General features: G+C 37.6%; 1 protein-coding gene across 14 annotated transcripts in view; it reads right to left on the bottom strand.

The window, feature by feature from the left end:
* DLG1 (discs large MAGUK scaffold protein 1) overlaps positions 1-12591 on the bottom strand; it is a 253340-nt gene extending 240749 nt beyond the window's left edge. For 5 of the 14 annotated variants that reach the window (XM_032869314.1, XM_032869319.1, XM_032869317.1 and 2 more), the window contains exons 1-3: positions 11727-12146; positions 11214-11263; positions 10428-10559 (exon numbers count right to left, since the gene is read on the bottom strand). In XM_032869314.1, coding sequence (XP_032725205.1) covers positions 10428-10559; positions 11214-11232 — 151 coding nt within the window. In that variant the 5' untranslated portion in view covers positions 11233-11263; positions 11727-12146. Of the gene's footprint in view, positions 1-10427; positions 10560-11213; positions 11264-11726; positions 12148-12572 lie in introns of those variants that run through there. The other 9 variants (XM_032869318.1, XM_032869320.1, XM_032869322.1 and 6 more) reach the window with 4 other exon arrangements.
* Positions 12592-19263: the final 6672 nt, after the last annotated feature.

The following is a 19263-nucleotide window of genomic DNA, read 5'->3' as shown; positions in this document are numbered from 1 at the left end:
TCTTCAGAAATTATTTCTCTATCACAAATTTACTCAGTTGTATCAGTAAAGATTTTTCAAAGCTGCACTTCATCAAAAAGGGTACTCTGGAAAAACTGGACAGAGCTTTTCTTATGAGTCTAAAGTACTCATATTTTATATTTCCCATAGTATCAGCAGTCATTGTTCTTTATAATCTACATTTTATATGTCAGAAGATAATTATATCACTGATCATAACTATAAAGATTTAGCAAAGAAAAAAGATTATTACTGGGACAGGAGTGTTTCTACAATAACATTCTAAGATTCAAAACATTACTTTCTTTTCCTTTAGATTTTTTTTAAACTGGGGAGTATAATACTGAGTTCCATAAGCTAATGAGCCTAAAGTAAAATCAAAGCTACTACTATTAACAGAAGTCAAAAATATAAAACAAAAACAAGTTCTAGTATAATCTCCGATTCTCTCCCAGTTCTTGAAAATCTGTTTAAAATGCTCAAGTCTCAAATTCCAAGTTATTCTCAACAAACTTCATGAAAATAAAGAATTAAACTAATGAGTTCACCCTGAACACTTAAGACATTCAAACAATGAATACTAATAGAGAATACATTTTGAAGAGGAATAAAAGAATTTAAAAAATGAGATATAACAATGTCTTTGAGAGATGGAGAAAATTGAGGGAAAAAATACATTAACACTTAAAAACCAAATAACACCATTTAGAAACACTTAAAAAGGTAGAGTTCTATAAAAATGTGATGGCTATATTTTAAGGTGCTATAGAACCTTACACATCTATTTCAAATTTCTATTACTGCACATGTATTAAATTTTTTTAAAGTCAAATTAACCAGCTCTGACAAGGAAAATTCTTTTATAATTCTGATTTATATAATTCATTTATATATTTCTACGCCAATTATATCCAACATCACTAATAATGGCTACTCATAATTATACCAAAATATATAGACTACAAAAAATGTAATCACAGGGGACGCCTGGGTGGCTCAGTTGGTTGGACGACTGCTTTCGGCTCAGGTCATGATCCCGGAATCCCGGGATCGAGTCCCGCATCGGGCTCGCAGCTCCACGGGGAGTCTGCTTCTCCCTCTGACCTTCTCCTCGCTCATGCTCTCTCTCACTGCCCTCTCTCAAATAAATAAATAAAATATTAAAAAAAATGTAATCACAGCAAAATAATATTTCAATAGTCATCTCTCTCAATACTATTATATTAGAAATTGCTAAATTTACTATCACATGTAAGATGACAAGGTCCTGGGACACCTGGGTGGCTTAGCTGGTTAAGCAAATGTCTTGGGTGCAGGTCATGATCCCAGGATACTGGGATGGAGTCCTCCATCAGGCTCTTGGCTCAGCAGGGAGCCTGCTTCTCCCTCTGCCTGCCCCACTCACTGCTTGTGCCCTCTCTCTGACAAATACATAAAGTCTTTAAAAAAAAATGACAGAGTCTTTCAATAAACCTATGCAAACATTTTACTTGCATCAACTCTAAACTTAAATCTTTAATATGAAAATGTACAGAAAATGGGAAGAATACAGAAGTAGTCAAAATGACTGCCACTTAAGACGGGTAATTCCGTACTCATCTGAAAATCCATATAGTTCACCCAGATATACACCATATGGAATTAAAATGACTACATTTTTATTTACTACCCTGAAAAAACTTATTTCCTTTTTAAAATAATGATGCACTAAAGCAAGAACATGAGAAAATGCGGAATATTAAAACATTTAATAGAGAAAACTAACATTTAGCTGATTCACAATTGAAAACATTAATTTTGTTGAGCCTACTGGATCAGCCTTAACACAGTCTATTCCTATTTGCTGCTTATAGTCTGGCAAGTGGTTTCTCTGTTTTGAACTAAAATGGGTCCCCTGAGGTACAGCTCCTGAACAAAGATCTATGTTATAAAAGCTACAACAGTTACAATATGTATAATAAGAGATATAGAAACAATGGAACAACAGAAATTTTCTACAGAACTGAAAATTCTAAATTAAACTTAGACACAATTAGTCCAATGGAACAGAGAAGACTCATTCCTACTACCAAAAAAATACGTATTTCAGGGAAATCTCTTAGGATCACATATTTCAGAACTTTCTAAGTTTAAATAAAACTTTAAAATATTTTCATTTTACTTTTGTTATTTTTTGCAGAATTCAAAGTTTGCAAACAGTGGGATTGCATAAAGGAAGTATAAAATTCCAGAAACACCCTCAAAGGAGGTTGGGAAAAGTTTTCTAGCTTTTAGTTACCATTTTTATCATCCTAAACAGTAAAACTCACAAACATTTCTCAAACTAAAAAAATAAGGATCAGAGTAGGAAGTCTAAATAGTCCAGAATTTGTAATAATTTAACACAGTATAGAAAACATCTCTAATCTATGAGAAAATAGCCTTATTTCATAGGGAAAATATTAAGAAAAGACCTTAACAGAATGATTTTACACTTCTAAAAAAAAAGGGGGGGGGAGTTGTAGGAGAGGGAAAATGACCTGAACAAATAATTCACAAAAGAAATTTAAATGATATAAGAAAATTCTTACATAGTTGAAAGTTCTTTTATCATTGGTTGTTTAACCAAATAAATATATAATAAAACATCAAAATGACTAAAAGTATATTCCACATATCAGAATAGAAAATATTAAAAAGGATGATACCTATATTGCTTAAAGTATAGCGAATTAGTCAGTATCCCACATACGGCCTAAAAAATTAAATTGAATATAACCTTTCTGAGAGTAATTTAACAAATGACACCAAAAACCTTTTTAAAATGCAAATCCCCTTTTGCCAAGCAATTAATTTCTAGGAATTTATCCAAAGGTTATAACAAACAATGTAGAACAAAGAGGCATATACACTTGCAATGTTGTTCAAAATTCAGAAAAATTATATACCTAAGTGCTCCTAGGAAATCATTAGTAAGACTACACCACATCCATAGAATGTAAACAGTCATTTAAGATGGTACAAACATACGGATATGGAAAGATATCCAATGCTAAATTTGGGGATAAAAATAGTTAATTTGTGTATGCACATTACATACACTTAGGCAAATCTAACTTCAGCACCTCCCTTCACCAAAAAAGGCAATTCTATCTATTAGTCCACCCAATAAGTCAACATCACAAATAAAAAATGAGAAGGGAGAAAACTGTTCCCTCAGGTAGCCTCCGTTTCCATGTGCCTCTAATGTGAGCATCTCTATAGACCTTATGTACGGAGTCTGATTCTAGAATTACGAGCTTTTTTTTTTTTAAAAAGATTTTATTTATTTATTTGACAGAGAGAGATCACAAGCAGGCAGAGAGGCAGGCAGAGAGAGAGAAAAGGGGAAGCAGGCTCCCGCTGAGCAGAGAGCCCAATGCGGGGCTCGATCCCAGGACCCTGGAATCACGACCTGAGCCGAAGGCAGAGGCTTTAACCCACTGAGCCATCCAGGTGCCCCCAGAATTATGAGCTTTTAGTACAAGAGATCACTTAAACACAAGCCAACTATGTCTGCTGCCCAACTGAAGAAACAAAGGTTTCTTTCCACTAGAGAAAAAACAACTCTACTGTATCTAATGAGAGTGTTAAATTCTAGAAGGAATTTCAAGGGTAATTTTAATCTGATGGGATTTTTCATTTTACACACTGATTTTAAGTATCAATTCCTTATGTAGGAAACAATTCCATTATGTTTTACTTGTGTAGGGAATTTGTTTTACAAAGGAAAGTGTGTATAAATACATAAATAATAATATTCTATAAGGATGTTCACCCTATGGAAGAAGTAGGTTACCTTTGCTGTGAGAATTTTCTTGATTATAGTATTTTATATAAAGTACATTTAACTGATCTTAAATTCTTTACATGGAACATGCCATTTTTTTTTTTAAATAAATTCTGTTTTGGACTTAGAAAGAAAGCAACTAGAAAGCTGAAAAACACTGAAATATAACCTGGCCATTTCAGAGGGAATTTTATCAGTTGACTAAAAGCAAGTATAATGTTTCATAAACTAAAATATACAATTGTCAAGCCTACTCAAAAACAGATACTCAAAAACAGATACTCTGCTTTCATCTAAACTTAAGTACATTTAAAAAGCCATTTTGATCCCCCAAAAGGGTATCATATAAAATTTTTAAGTACGTTATCATAATTTGTGTTTTGCACTAGAAACAAGAAAAAAGTCAAGCCAATGTCCAAAAAAGTTACTTCCACATCTGAAATACTATTTGACTAACAGTCATAGAGTATTTTCACAAACATATTTTTGAGAACAAGGTATCAACAGAAACCAGACCTTCTCAGAGAAATGGCTGATTCCAAGGCTGGGGCAATATATGTACAAGATGAACCTGGAATATCTTGTTATGTCAAAATGTGAGAAAGTACTCAAAGTGATAGTGGCATGTCTTAAGGACAGAAAAGCAAGCTGGAAAGAGTTCTTACGAGAGGATCTAAAACAATCTGAGCACCGAAATCATGAAGGTTGATAATACACTATCAATGATTAAAAGAAAAATGACACAGACACATACATAGATACATGGGGAAGGAGAGCTCTTACAGTAAAATGCCAGGTATTAAACGGAGAACGTAAAAGACTGCTACTGTTACAAAACTGTCATTTTTCGATTGTCATTTTCAACATAGTAAAAACTGGTTCAGACAAGCATCATCAATGGATGCTAAGTCTAGAGGGAAATTTTGCTAAAGAGCAGGGCATGCCCATGGTATTAAAGTCGCTCCCACATATTGCTTACAAAATGCAAGGAAAAAAACACGAACTATAGAGAAATCAAGTACCTTAATTGGGTGATCAAAATTAACAATGCCAATAAAGAACAGAAGACATCTTGTACCTCTGAATGTACAGAACCCTAGAGAATACATAACCTGAATTTAGTCACAGGCAAGCATCAGACAAACCTAAAATTAGAAACAAAATGGTAATGTCCTAAAAGACCAAAAAGGACTGTGGAAATGTGTCCCGACTACAGAGACATGACAAATAAATGAAATACCTGGTCTCAGACTGGATAGTTACTGAAAAAAATAATTAGAAAAGAAAAAATATAGTGGAAAAAATCTGACCTTACACAGATGAAATAAACTAGAAAAATTATTTACAGATGCTTTTACAGTTCTATTGATGACAAGGTTCCAAAGAGAATTCAACCAGATTCAACATAATCAAAGCACTACATCAGAGAAGTAGTAAGCAAAACTACTAGCAAATAAATAACAATCCAGGTTCAATCAAAATGACCAACCGAAAAGTTAATAAAATTTTCCTCCAATAAAGTTTTGGTCAAGAGAATGATCCATATACTGTCATAAACGTTTTCCTTTCTAAAACCTAGCCTGCAAAGTCACACACATGAAGTTAGCAACAAACTAAAATATAATATGACTGGAACCAATAATAAACAAACAAAAAAAAAATCTAAGAAATTTTGACATTTTACCATTACAGCTAGAAGTTCATAAACCTTAATTACTAAATAAATACATTTTTCAAAATGTATAAATTCCATAATTACAAGCATCATTCCATCATAAATATTCTCCTTCAAAGTAAAAACTTCAAAAAAAAAAAAAAAACCACTGACACTACAGATCAACATCTATCTTAAACACACTTGTTAGTGTTCTTTACCAATTAAAATATCTTATAATAACTTAAAATAACTTATAATAAAGAATATCCTAGTAACTGAACATGAGGAGAAGCTATGGATTCAGATTAGCTAAATTCAATCTCTGGCTCGACAATTTAGTACCTGAGGGTTCTTGAACAAGATACGTAATTTGTCAGTGCCTCAGTTTTCCAATCTATAAAAGAGTATAATCACCTTAAAGGTGAATATACACTTCATAGGATTATGATGACTAAATGAGACACTTGTATTACACAGAAAAGTGCTTTTTAAATACACTCTTCAGGGGTGCCTGGGTGGCTCAGTGGGTTAAGCCTCTGCCTTTGGCTCAGATCACGATCCGAGGGTCCTGGGATCAAGCCCCGCATCAGGCTCTCTGCTCAGCAGGGAGCCTGCTTCCCCCCCCCCCGCCGGTCTCTCTGCCTACTTGTGATCTCTCTGTGTTAAATAAATAAATAAAATCTTTTATAAATAAATAAATACATTTTTTACATGCACTGGAAAAAGTCAAAATCTCACATCCATTAGGATGGTTATTATCAAAAAAACTGAAAATAACAAGTGTTGGCAAAAGTATGGAGAAACTGGGATCCTTGTGCTCTGCTGGTGGGACCGTAAAATACTGCAACTGCCATGTGAGGCAGTAGGGCAGTTCCTCAAAAAATTAAATATATAAATACCATATGATCCTGCAATCTTGCTCTTGAGTATCCCAAAAATTGAAAGAAGAGTTTCAAAGAGATATTTGCACACCCATGGAAGCACTATTCACAATAGCTAAGAGGTCAAAACACTCCAAACGTCCATCAATGGATCAATGGATAAACAAAATGTGGTATATACATACAGTAAAATAAATCCAGTCTTAAACAGGAAGGAAATTCTGTCACATGCTACAACATGGAGTAACTTTGAGAACATTAAATGAATTAAGTTAGCCACAAAAAGATAAGTACTGTGTGATTCCCCTTGCATGAGCTACTTACAGTAGTCAAAATCATGGAGACAGAAAGTACAATAGTAGTTACCAGGTGCTGGGGGTAGAACGAAAAGGGAAGTATTGTTTACTGGGTAGAGTTTTGCTTTTGCAAGAGGAGTAAGTTCTGAACTGTTTTTGGAACAATGTGTATATACTTAACACTATCAAACTACACATTTAAAAGTGGCTAAGATGGTAAATGTTATTTTCTTTTTACAATAAAAAAAAAAAGAGACATTCTTTTGAAACCCAGTATCTACAAATTTAAATGTCCTTTACCATGTTTACAAGGCCCAGTGAAATTTAGTTAATAAAGTAGCAAAAAATGAATGAGCCAAATATCTCAGAAATGGTCAGTGTTACTACATAATCCACCTTCATCTTGAAAAATTTCAGAACTAAAATAAAAAATGCATTAAAGTAAGCTTGCTATTTATTGCAGACAAACTATACAAATCTCATGATTCAACTTACTCAAGTCTCTAAAGGCAGCCTGATCTTTAGCACAGGTTTTTCTCCTGTGAGCAAGAAAAGCAGATGAATTCTCTGACCCCCTAAGTAACTCCAGGGATCTAGCTTAGTAAGAAATCTTTGAAGACTACCAAAGTCGTCTCAGAGATTCCAGACAAACCTAAGTATCATAAATGACCTCAAACCAATATGGACTTGAACACCTGGGCTCTGACCTGTAATCAAACCATATCAAGTCTACTTTACTTACAAATTTTCAAATATAAGTACAGAAAATGAGAATACAAAATCAAATATATTAAGTTTTCAAATTGTTCTCACCTAAATCACAGAGTAAAATTAGGCAGACTTTATCTTCCATTTATATAAAAATGATCACCACATACTTGGGGAATAAATTTTAAAGAAGTATATATAGCTCATGGCTTTTTTTTTTTTACATGTAACTTTAAATATTCAGCTCTAAAGAAATAACTTGTCAGCTGAAACTCAAAATTAATAAAAACTGCTCTGCTTTCAATAACTTTTAAATCTTAAAGACACCTTTCAATGTCACTAACAAACATCAGAGCTATGACAATGATTGCCATGTTTCACTGAATTGACGATATCGATTCTATGATGCACCATTATTTCTTGTGCCACTAAGAATGTAAAATCACTTCCAAAACACATCAGTCATAAAATGTGTCCCAAATTCAAAGATATTAAAATAAATTAAAAATTGTTATCTCAGAACAGACATAATGCAGTATGTACATGCCTATTCCTCTGAATAACACCCAGGTAACCAGAACAGACCTAATCTAACGAACATATTTCAAGTACAGAGGAAAGGAAAAAATAAATCAACATTTCTGTAACGCCAAAATCCCAGAGCCCTACCCAAACTTCTTTTAAATGCATGAAAACAGTCAATACAAACTACCAGCTCAAACAATCAATAAACAATTATGCAGACACCAAATCCAAAGAAGTAACTACATAATTCACTACAGCCTAAGAAAATGATTTCCAAACTCAGGCAGTCAAAAACCTAAGCACCAAATGACTTTCAAACAACTCAGATGGTCAAGTCCCATGTCTCCTTAAATCCAGTGGTCCACTAATAGCAGCTCAGAAAAGAGAGTGCCACCTACTAAAGGAAGAAACAGTTAATCCAGAATTTTCCAGCACATACTATGAACACAACAGACTCTAGTTTAGCTTAGGACGAGGTACAGGTTTAAAGTATACTAATATGCTGTTTCAAGAACAATGGTACAGGTGCAAACCAAAAAGAAAATCTTACTGACCTAAAAGTTTTCCACAAGCTGACAAAAGTTATAAAGGTTAATAAATTAACCCAATTTCAATAAATACCAAAGAATGCGTTTAATAATTTAGTAAACAATTAATTCAATTACAGTATGGAAACACATAAAAATCTCTACTAAAAATTACCCATTTCAAAATTCCTAAAATCTATTACTTTTCTTACACCAAAATTTGATATCACTTCCTATAAAACACTAAAATATATGTAAATCTAAATATCAAGGTAAACTGACAACCAATGAAATTATACTACTAAGAAGATTGACAAACTTATTAAAAGACTAATTCTCTTTGAATTCAATTATGTATAAGAACAGATAAACAGTCAAAAGGGGCAAGGCAGAATGTATTTTAAAAATCCCTCCAAACATACCCTCCAAATCTACCTCCAATCTACAAAGAAATCTAAGAGGTGTAGATTGTTTACTTTACTGACCATTTAATTTTCTTAAGCTGCAGACTTCACACAGAGAAGGACTAGACCCATCTACATCTATAAGTAAACAAGGACATACAAGTCATACTATTTTTTTTTCTAAACAGTGACTCTACTAAATAAAACATTCTTAGGTTTGATGTTGACTTAGAAAACCAAATAACTAAAAATATTTCCCTTCCTTTTTGGCTACTTTTTTCAGAGGAATCCAATTTGATCATCCATTTGTACCTTAAACATCAGAGCTTAGAAATTCAAGTGTAAAAAATGTCCATGAGTTTAAACAAAAAAAAAAAAAACCAGAATGCTGATAATTTTTGAGGATGGGTTACAGTTAATTACATTGTTAATTAGATACAGCTGTTAATTATACTATTTGCTATTCTTGCATAGGTTTTTTTCAAGTCTATAATAATACTAGATTTAAAAATTATTCAGGTGTACTGAGTGGTCTTCCTTAAAATCTTTAACTTTAAAAAAAATTAGTAGAGAGTATCAATTTAGCATTAAGTTTTTTGACAGAATACACTAACTTGAAGGTAATCCACAAACACATCAAAAGTTACTCTATTAATAAACAGATGTTAGGTCATATCCACTTGGAAGTTACTAATAAATGCAATGCAATGAAGTTCACGTCCTATTTATACAGTCAATGATTAATTAAAAATTTTCATTCTTAGAATTGGAAGGGACAAATTTTCTAGTTCAGTGGTCTACATACTTTTCTAGGTACCTAGAGGAGAAGCCAGAGACAAATCATCTTGTTTGATAAATCGGGAATTGTGCACAAAATAAGAGATTTTGTTTTAAAAAAGAATCTCGCTGCATTAAAATCAGGTTGGAGGAAGGGCTAAAAACCATTGTTCTATTACATTCACATTCTACAGCAAATATAGTGACCTAAAAAAGGTTAAATGACATATATTACCATTCAATTAGTGGCAGTGTGAGGAAGAGAATTTAGGACTCTTGACTACTTGCCCAGTTCTACCTTAAAACAATGCACCACCTTAAATTTAAGTTAGTTATGAGTAACATTGTTTCTATTTTCTTGGCTACAAAATAATATTAGACAAGATCATCTCTAAGATAATTTCCCAGGTCTAAAATTCTGACTCCATGCATGCTAAGTTTAAACAGAAGTCTATACTAGGGGATGTATGTCCTTAAACAGAGCAGAACTCTTCAAACATTTTCAGGGACTTCAGAGAAATAGAAGTCAAATATAAAAACAAGCTAAAAGTTATTCCTTCTTTATTTTTTGGATCCTGAAACATTTCTGCAACTTCTCCACCTTTTAATAGTTAATGCTGAGAATATAAAACATGTCACCAAAGACCACTGAAATAATCATACTGAAAGTTTTTTTGGTTATTAGATACTTTTGTAAACACACATGTCACTGAATGTTCAAGTTACTGAATGTCTTACAGAGAACCAAGTACATCACTCTCCGTTAAGTTTAAAATAAATGAATTCAGAGGTGCATTAAGTCTAGCTAACACATAATGGTCACAAATAATGTTTTAATTCCCACCTATTAAAGCCTGAAAGAGGTTGCTCTGAAATATGTTAATAACCCGTTCTATGGAACTTCTGAGCTGTCTGTCTTCAGTTTGGCTTAGTTTTGAACGATATTCTTCCAAAAGGTGCAATGCTCTCTGGGTGTCTAAGAAGAAAAGAAGAGTCTGATTAAAATTACACATTCCTTACACAGCAAATAATTCTGCAAGACATCTAAACACTTCTCCAAATCCTCTAGGTCAACCAATGCTACTACGTTCACAAACATATTTATTCCCTAGAATAACCAAAATTTTTTTTTAAATAAGTCACAGAAAAAGGAGGAAGACAAGCAGTTGCTAATAAATGTTCACTAGTAGTCTACCACAATAAAAGTGTTTGATCAAGATACTAGTTAACATAGCTTCAACTGATCTGATATGCAAAGCAGATTACCTACAATTTGTCATTATAAATCTTAAATGTTTCAAAATACCAGCTTTTAGCCAGGATCCTACAATTGCTCACAAGAGTGTTTAGTAAGAATGACAAAGTAAAATATTAAAACACCAATTCAAAGTTTTTAAAAAGACATTTCAGTGGAGTGAAAATTAACTGCCTCTGGAGTCACTAGAGAGATTCAAAAAAGAAAGTTTGAAAAACATTTAGATGTTTCCCTCTTCTGAAAGATATGATGAAGCTTAGATTCCCTTAGTAAGGCTAACAAGATGCTGTCTCATGAGAGTTAAATACTTTTAAAACACTACAATCACAAAACAGACACAGACACACACAGGAGAGTTCCCAAATAAATTCTCACCTTGCTTCCGGACTGGCATTTTTCTCCAGTATCAGGAAGAGGGCACACACCTTTAAAAACAGAAAAGAAACAACTAAAGCAAAGAACAGAATCGTGGTTACACCAGCACTTCCCCCTGAATCTCACAACGAAAAACTCCCAGCCCTATTTGAAAAGGCCACACCTGCAGAAGTTTTCCCAAGCGGAAGAAAGAGCCTCAAAACCCAGCAGTGTCAGTCAATCTAGAAAGCTTTTACCTAAGGGTGGGTACCCCTACAAATTAAGAGCAGAGAAGCCTGCTTCCAAATTCTCCTCGAAAGCTGTTCCCTCTCCAAAGGGTACTAAAAATGCCTAGACGTGGGGCCACCGCTCCCCTGGCGTAACTATGCATATTTCCCACCTGCTACTGTGGGGGGGGGGGGTGCAGAAGCGCTCCGACCCTTGGCCCCTAAGCCAGTAGCGACCGTAGAGCGCAGAGACAAGACCAGCTAGGCAGATCACCACACCCCACTCGGGCCCCCTCCTCTAGCTTGCCTTTCTCTTTGCTCGCTTCCTCCGGGCTACTCCAGCGGGGGCCGGACAGGGCTGCGGCCACTCTCTGCGACGCCCTCACGCCCCACATGCACACCTCCGCGGGCCCCCACACCTGCGGCGCCACCACAAAGTTCCTGCAAGCGGCGAGCGCTCCGAGATGGGGTGCGCTCCGGTCCGAGTCGGGGCGGCTCCCCCGCCCTGCCCGGCTCCACGTCCCCCCGCCCCGCCCGGGGCTCGAGGAGCTGAACTGAGGGGGGTGAGAGAACGGGGGAGGAGCTCCCCTTGGCGGCCGCACCCCCGCCGCCTCTTCCTCCTCCTCCTCTTCTGCCGCGTCCGCCTAACTCGCCGCGGCCCGCTAGCCCGCTCGCCTTCTCCCCTCCTAGCCGCCCCACCCCCGGAACCTCGCCTCCTTCCGCGCCCCCAACCGCTCTCCCCCCAAACTTTCCGCCAAGATGGCGGCCCTGGAGCTGGACTGCCGCGCCCCCACGTGACCGCTTTCCCGGCGCTCTCAGCCAATGGGAAGTGAGGAGGCGGCTGGCGCCGAGCCCCGGGCTCTCAGCGCTGCTACCTTTGGGTTGGAAGGGGGAGGAGGACCTGTAGGGGGCTGGGGAACGGGAAAGGGGACCAGGGGACCATCCCAAGTGAACCTCCTCTCTTAAAGGGGCGGCCATCGAAGTGGCTCTGAGGACAAAGGAGTTGACACACAGATTCTACAGGTGGTCCTTGGTAGCCCTGGAAGAGCCCGCCCTTACCTCGCCCTAGCCCACCGGTGTGTCCCGCGGTTCAGAGCAAGTAGCGCGCCAGGCCCGGAAGGGTCCGGGTGTCTGAAGAGAGACGTGACTTCACCTACACCAGATCCAAGACATTCCGAGATACCCTTTAACCTCACTAAGCATGTGCTATTTCCAACTCCGAGGCTGGAGAGAGTGCCTGGCGCCCCCGGGGGTGGATCCCCAACCGGGAAAAGCGGTCTTGGGAAGGAGTCTGACTGCACTACCTACGTTAGGGGCGGGGGCGGCTGGGGCCTGGAACGGGGCAAGGGGGAGGAGTTTGGGCGGGGGTTGGGGATGTAGTCTCTGCACTTAACACTTTGTACTAATTTTTTATTATTATTATTAGCCCTTCAGTAGAAGTCTTGGGGGGGGGGGCGGTGAATAAAGAAAGGCTCGTAAAATAGATTAAGAGTTTGAGGGGTTTACCAGAGGGTTTTTAAGTCTAAGTGATTCTAAGTATGAATGTATTTAAGGGTGGAAAGAGAACATTTGCTCCTTCTTTCACTCGCTCATTCATTCACACCCCCTTGCCTGAGCCCCTCCGCCCAGTCATCGGTCTCAGGTATTACCCAAGCTCTGGCGGCCCCTTTAAGAGCTCACCTGTAGCTACCTCCTACGGAACCGAGCCGCCTTTGGCACGCGCGGCGGGTTTAAGTTTAGACTGCAAGGCAGAGAGGGACTTCAGGTCGACCAGAACCCGGCTCTGGATTTGAGACACCCAGGTGATAGAAGGAGAAATGGCGAAAAGCTCTCCAAGTCACTGTTTAGGTCTTCGAGCGTTGTCTGGATAACAGGGACCTCCCTCCTCTGAGGTCCAGAGAGATTTTGCCCAAGGTCACCCAGAGTTAGTGGCAAAACTGGAAAGGAGAAGATCATCTTTCAAAACCGGAAGACTCTTCCTAGTAAACCTGACAGCCTTTCGCTGAGGCCATATGCTTGGGCTAATAAAGGGAAGTCCCGAAAACCTACTGTAACAGTAACAGTTACTCAGAGGTGTGCTGACCACCGGGGTTTACTTTCGGATCGCACCTTGGAATTCTAACGAGAGAACCCAACAATGACTTTAGAGCTCATCTAAACCCAATCTCTCAGTTTAAGATAAAGAAACTGAGGTTCAGAAAGGGGAAGCAACTTGCCCAAGGACATACAGGCTAATCAGCGACAGCAGCCCAGAATTAGTTCTCCTATCTCCAATACAGGAGATAGGGTTCTTTCCACTGTGGTTCTGGACAACTTGACAGTGGTATGTTGGTATCTTAGCAGCAGGTGCCTATGCTCCCCTAGGTCAAGCAGCAGTTTAAAGCAACATTCCACAGAAGAAATGGGATGAAAAAATGAAAGGAAGCTCCTAAAAGCCAGGAGCTTAAACGGAGAGATTTTTTAAATCGTGAACTAGGGACGTCTGCAATAGTGAAAATGACTAATGGTATGCATGCTATTATTATCAAGACTTCATTGATGAGCAGTGAATGAATAGTTCCAGTTAAGGAAGCATTCTAAGAATGGAATCTCTTCAGAATTCAGGAGGAAGGAGGGATTTTGCCCTCACCCTTAATATCATTTATTATTCACATATGTTCACTTGCTAAGCAATGAGGATAGAAATGGTTAAGATCCAAGCCCTGCTCTCAAGAAACCACAGCCTATTAATGAGGGGATAAAGGCCAGTGCAGCTTTTTCCTAAGGGCCACTGCAAAGTCAAAAGCAAAATTTGTATGAGTTCTCAATGTCATCCTAGTTTTCCACTAAAGACAAAGAGGAGGGAGAGGAGAAAGAGAATGACAAGAGGGCATGAAGCCCTTCCTTCTTGTCATCCTCTAGCTCTGTTGGTTGTCAGCAGTATCCAAAAGCAGAAATGAAGAGTACTTCTTTCATCCTTAGGAGCCAGGACAAGGCCAGGCCTAGAATGAGAGGTCTTTATTCCTTATTCCTCCTTTCTAGTCACCTGTGTTAGTTATCTATAACTGCATAACAAATTCCTCAAGCTTAGTAGCTTAGTAGCTTAAAACTTAGTAGCTTAGCAACTTAAACAGCAATAAACATTATCTCGTGGTTTCTGCAGATAAGGAATTCAGGAGGACCCTAGCTGGAAGGTTCTGGCTTAGTGTCCAAAGAGATTACAGTCAAGATGTCTACCAGAGCTAGTCATCTAAAGGTTTAGTGGGGATTAAGGGAGGCTCTTCCAAGATGGATCACTCACATGGCTAGTAAGTCAATGCCGACTGTTGGTAGTAGGCCTACTTTTTTCACCATGAAGCTCTTTCTACAGGGCTGCTTGAATGTCTTCATGATGTGGTGGCTGACTTCCTCCAGAGCTGGTGATCCAAGAGGGCAAGACAGCAGCTGCATCTTTCGTGACCTAACTTCAGAAGTAACACTCTATCATTTCCACACTATCTTACTGGTTACTTAGGTCAGTCTCAAGAGTGTGAATAACAGGACCAAAGAATCATTAAATGCCATCTTGGAGACTGCCTGCCATATCATCACAACAGACAAAGCAGTAACATCTGGATTTCCCAAACAACTTTTATATTCTTGAAGTCTTCCTTACTTTACACAGGTAGTAGCTGCCATTGAATAGGATCCAACATAGCATCTGACTACTTTTCCAAACTCTTCAAACTTTCCAGCCCCATGTTAACTTTTCTTTCAAATAACTTAGAAGACTTAGGAGTCAGAGGACCACAAGGTAAAGCTTGAAGCTCACATTCTCTTGAGTTGTCAGCGAGCTGATCTCTAAGAATATTATCTCTCAGTTCTAAACTTTCCCTCTCCTATTATCCTTCTACCCAAGCCACCCATAAGCTTCACATCTCTGGCTTTTCCTTTTCCCCATTCAGGTCCCCAGCCTACCCTCTGTAAAGGTGTTCAGGTCTTGTGAGACCCTACTGCATCATTTACTCTCATCATTTACTCTCACTATGTGCCAGGCCAGTCACTGAAAGGAAAGAGTTTGATGCTGTCAAAAATTATCCCAACTTAGGCTGCAAAAGAAGAACAGTACTGAGAATGTAAGAGTAACCATGCTGGTCAGATCTCCACAAATTGCTCAGGGGGGCATTTCCTGGCAGCAAACTTTAAGAAAAGTCTACCTAAACCAGCATCAGGAAAGAAAAAAGTAACCAGAACAATCAGGGATATGAAGCTTTAACCCAAGGGGAATGATTGTAAAATCTAGAGTCATTTCTTTGAGAAAAGAGAGGGATCTGGAGAGCTTGATTTCAATCTTCAAAGAAGCTTAGTCTGTGTATCTGGGGGGGCAGGACTAAAGTCACTGGGACACAAGAAGTTCTTTAACATGATTTGTCAGAAGTTGCCAAAATTCCTAAGAGCCACCCCCAAGATATTAAGAGTTACCTATCAAGCAGAGACCAAAAGAATCCGGCAAAGCTGCCTTGTCGGAGGGAGGTAGATACCCAAGACAGAAAGCTGGACTAAGTAACCTCTAAGACCACAGTTCTAAGCATTTGAAACCTCACTCTCTACTGTGGTATTAGTACCATTTTATCTACATCAAGAATCCATTCTATCCAGTTTAAGTGATACCGAGACTGATCTCCTTCTGTATAGATAATTCTTACCAGAATAAAAGGTACAAGTTGAAATCAATTCCCTTTGAAATGTGGGCAGTCACTCATCTCTATGATAATTAGTCCCTGAATTCATGCTTTTCAATGGATAATCTACCTCAAATTTCTATATCATGGTGTAATGGGTACCTAAGTGGGTATAGGACAAAACAGTTATACTTTTAAACAGGTATAGCCCTTCATATAGACTTCAAAGGCAGATTTAACACATTGTAGTCTCACAGCAACCTGTGAGATAAACTCATTGGCTATGATCTCCCAATTTGCAGAGGAAGACACTGAGGAAGAAAGAAAGAAAGCTGTCTAGGACACCAAGCTAGCTGGTGATGGAGCTGGGACTGAACGTTAGTTCACTGTTCTTTCCATTAAACTGTTTCCTTTTCTCTACCTGATACCTTCCTTAAAAACAAACAAACAAAAAACCAAACACACACACAGTGTGTGTGCATGTGTATGTATGAGAGACAGGGTCGGAAAGTCAGAGAAAGATACTAAGAGAAAGAAAGAAAGGCACTGAGAGATGTTCTAATCGAATAAAGCACACTTAATAGGCTAATCTTTACCTGTTTATCATATATTTGAATACCTTTCACAGCTGAGACAATTCTGATGGAGATAGGATAATATTACTTATTTCTGACCACAAAGAAATAAATATGCACACCCTAGTTATATGTTATGACTAAATGAGTCGGGGTTTTTTTTTTTTTTTCAATGCAAAGGTATTTATTTAAATAACTTCAGCTTCCTTCTCTCCTTCCTTTACCCTGACAAGTACTCCTGAGTATAAACAAGAGTTTTCACAAATGTATGGGACATCTGACCTGGGAGGGCCCTCAGTCACTATCTAATGTCATCCTCTCATTTGACAGACATGTGAAGTAAGCTCCAGAAGAGCTCCCAGACAGTAGCAACGCACAATTATCAACAGACTTTTTAGTGAAAGCAGCATGCTACCAACATTTCAGGAATAATCAATCTTCTCTTGGCTGGGAGACAGAATGGGAATTAGTAATCTTTTCTAAAGATACATTTCTAAGTTTAACCAAATTTGCCATTATGCTTTTGAAGAACTTGGGATATTGACAGAACCGTGGGATCCCATATTGAAATCCTTGGGATTAATACTCAAATCTGCTTACATGAGACAGCCTCCTCACCCCACTCCCTGCCAAGAGGATTACCAGTGTCTATTCAAAGAAGGTTCTGGGTAGGCCCCCTGGGCCAGATTATTCTTTCATAGGCAGAGAACACAAATTTGGAAACTTAATTGCAATTTGAAGAAACACTATTAGAATTTTAGGAAGTCATTTGTATTCGATTTTTGAGATGTGACGTGGCTAATAGAATTCTGATAAGCAATAGAAACCAAAAGATTCTTCATAATTGGACATGAATTAAGTCCAGTGACCAATCTCCTGTAGCACAGAAAACTGCCACATTCCTCCAAAAGCTTTCTGTGCCAGCCTTTCATTTTTGGGAAATGACATTCACTAGAACTGTAATTTTCCTGTTCTTCATGTTGTGTAACCCTGAATTCTTTATTATTCCCTTCTTTTAAGCTCACAAGAACAGTAAAGACAAAGAATCATTTAAATCTTACTTTCTATTTAAATTTTCTTTAAATTAGATTAATTCATTTAAAAAATAATTTTATCAACTGAGATTAATTATTTACAATCAAAACATTCTCTACCTTTTAAAAATAAATTGGGCTACAGTTGAGGAAACTCCCAAATATGCTTGTTAAAAATCCTGCAAAAATTCCCCCAGATGGATATTATTTCAAATTGCAAATTGCTATGTGAATAAATAAAGTAAAACCCAAGACTGGTGGGAGACAACAAAATAATAACTATAAGAACAGAAATAAAAAGGGGGAGGCATAATCAATTGCTAATGAAGATGAATAAAGTAATTTAAGAACAAGGGAGGAACAAATATTTAATAAGAAATGTTGCCATAATAATTTAGAGATGCTTTGATTCAAGGGAACAGAATAAATCTATGTCTCTATTCTTTTTTCCCCTAGAAAATCACTCCCAAAATGTTAGAACAAGAAGAAACTTGTTCCTCCATCTTCAATGAAAATAAGAATCTTTAGAAACCCCACCAAGACTGAAAGTAGTTGGAGAATTGGTCAAATTCAAGTGCTTGCGTTCGGATTTGGGGAAGTGGTAAATACTCCCTCCCAAAGGTTCAAAAACCCAACAACCTAGTAGGAAGGAAAAAATGTGTGTGGGGTGCGTGTGTGTGTGTGTGTGTGTGTGTGTGTGTGATGTTAGCAGGTTCGTGGTAAATACAAAATTGTCTCTTCTACTTATCCTCTGTATTTTGTGAATATTTGAAATATTGAATATTTGAAATATTTGAATATTTGAATATTGAATATTTGAAATATTGAAATATTTGAAATATTTCTTAATTAAAAATTTAAATCTCCCCCCTCCCAAAACCACATATACTTGTCTTGGGGAACCCTAAAGAAGTTGAAGAAATAAAGTTAAAGTTAAAGAAATAAAGACTCCAGATACCACTGATAATGAGGTGCTGCTAGGAATGGTAGGACAGGATCCAAAAACAAGAGAATGACTAAATACCTATATAAGGAAAACTGAGATGCTAGGTTCCCCCACACTCAGGTGACCACCTTTCTATCTTTGTTCAAAAGACAAGAGTTTATTTACTGGAGAAAATGAGAAGCTTTAGATCTGGGGACACCAGCATGGAGGGAGATGATGGTTACAGTATGAAACCAGGAGACTAAGGGAAAATCTGCACACTGAACACAGAGAGGTTGCTTCATAAGCCCCATTCTTCCTTCACAAGCCCCATCCCCAAGAGCCATGGCTGGGCTCAAAACTGAATTGCCAATGCAAAAAAGATCAATGCATAGTTAAAGTTGAAAGAGTCACAACAAAAGTTAGGGCGAGCTGTCAAGAAAATGCAAGTCAAACTCACAATGAGACACAACTTCACACCCACTGGGCTAGCCAATCAAAAAGGCATATCTGTTAAGACATACATATTATTATAACAAGTGCTGGCTAGGATGTGGAGCAATCAGAACTCTCATACATTGCTGGTAAGAATGTAAATGGTGCAGCCATTTTGGAAAAGTCTGGCAGTTTCTCAAATGGTTCAACATAGTTGCCATATGACACAATTCCA

Source organism: Lontra canadensis, unplaced genomic scaffold (genome assembly GCF_010015895.1).
Source record: "Lontra canadensis isolate GAN:19392208 unplaced genomic scaffold, GSC_riverotter_1.0 scaffold38, whole genome shotgun sequence".
NCBI lineage: Eukaryota > Metazoa > Chordata > Mammalia > Carnivora > Mustelidae > Lontra > Lontra canadensis.
Note: the sequence above shows the minus strand (reverse complement) of the source record. Positions and strands in the feature narration are given on the sequence as shown.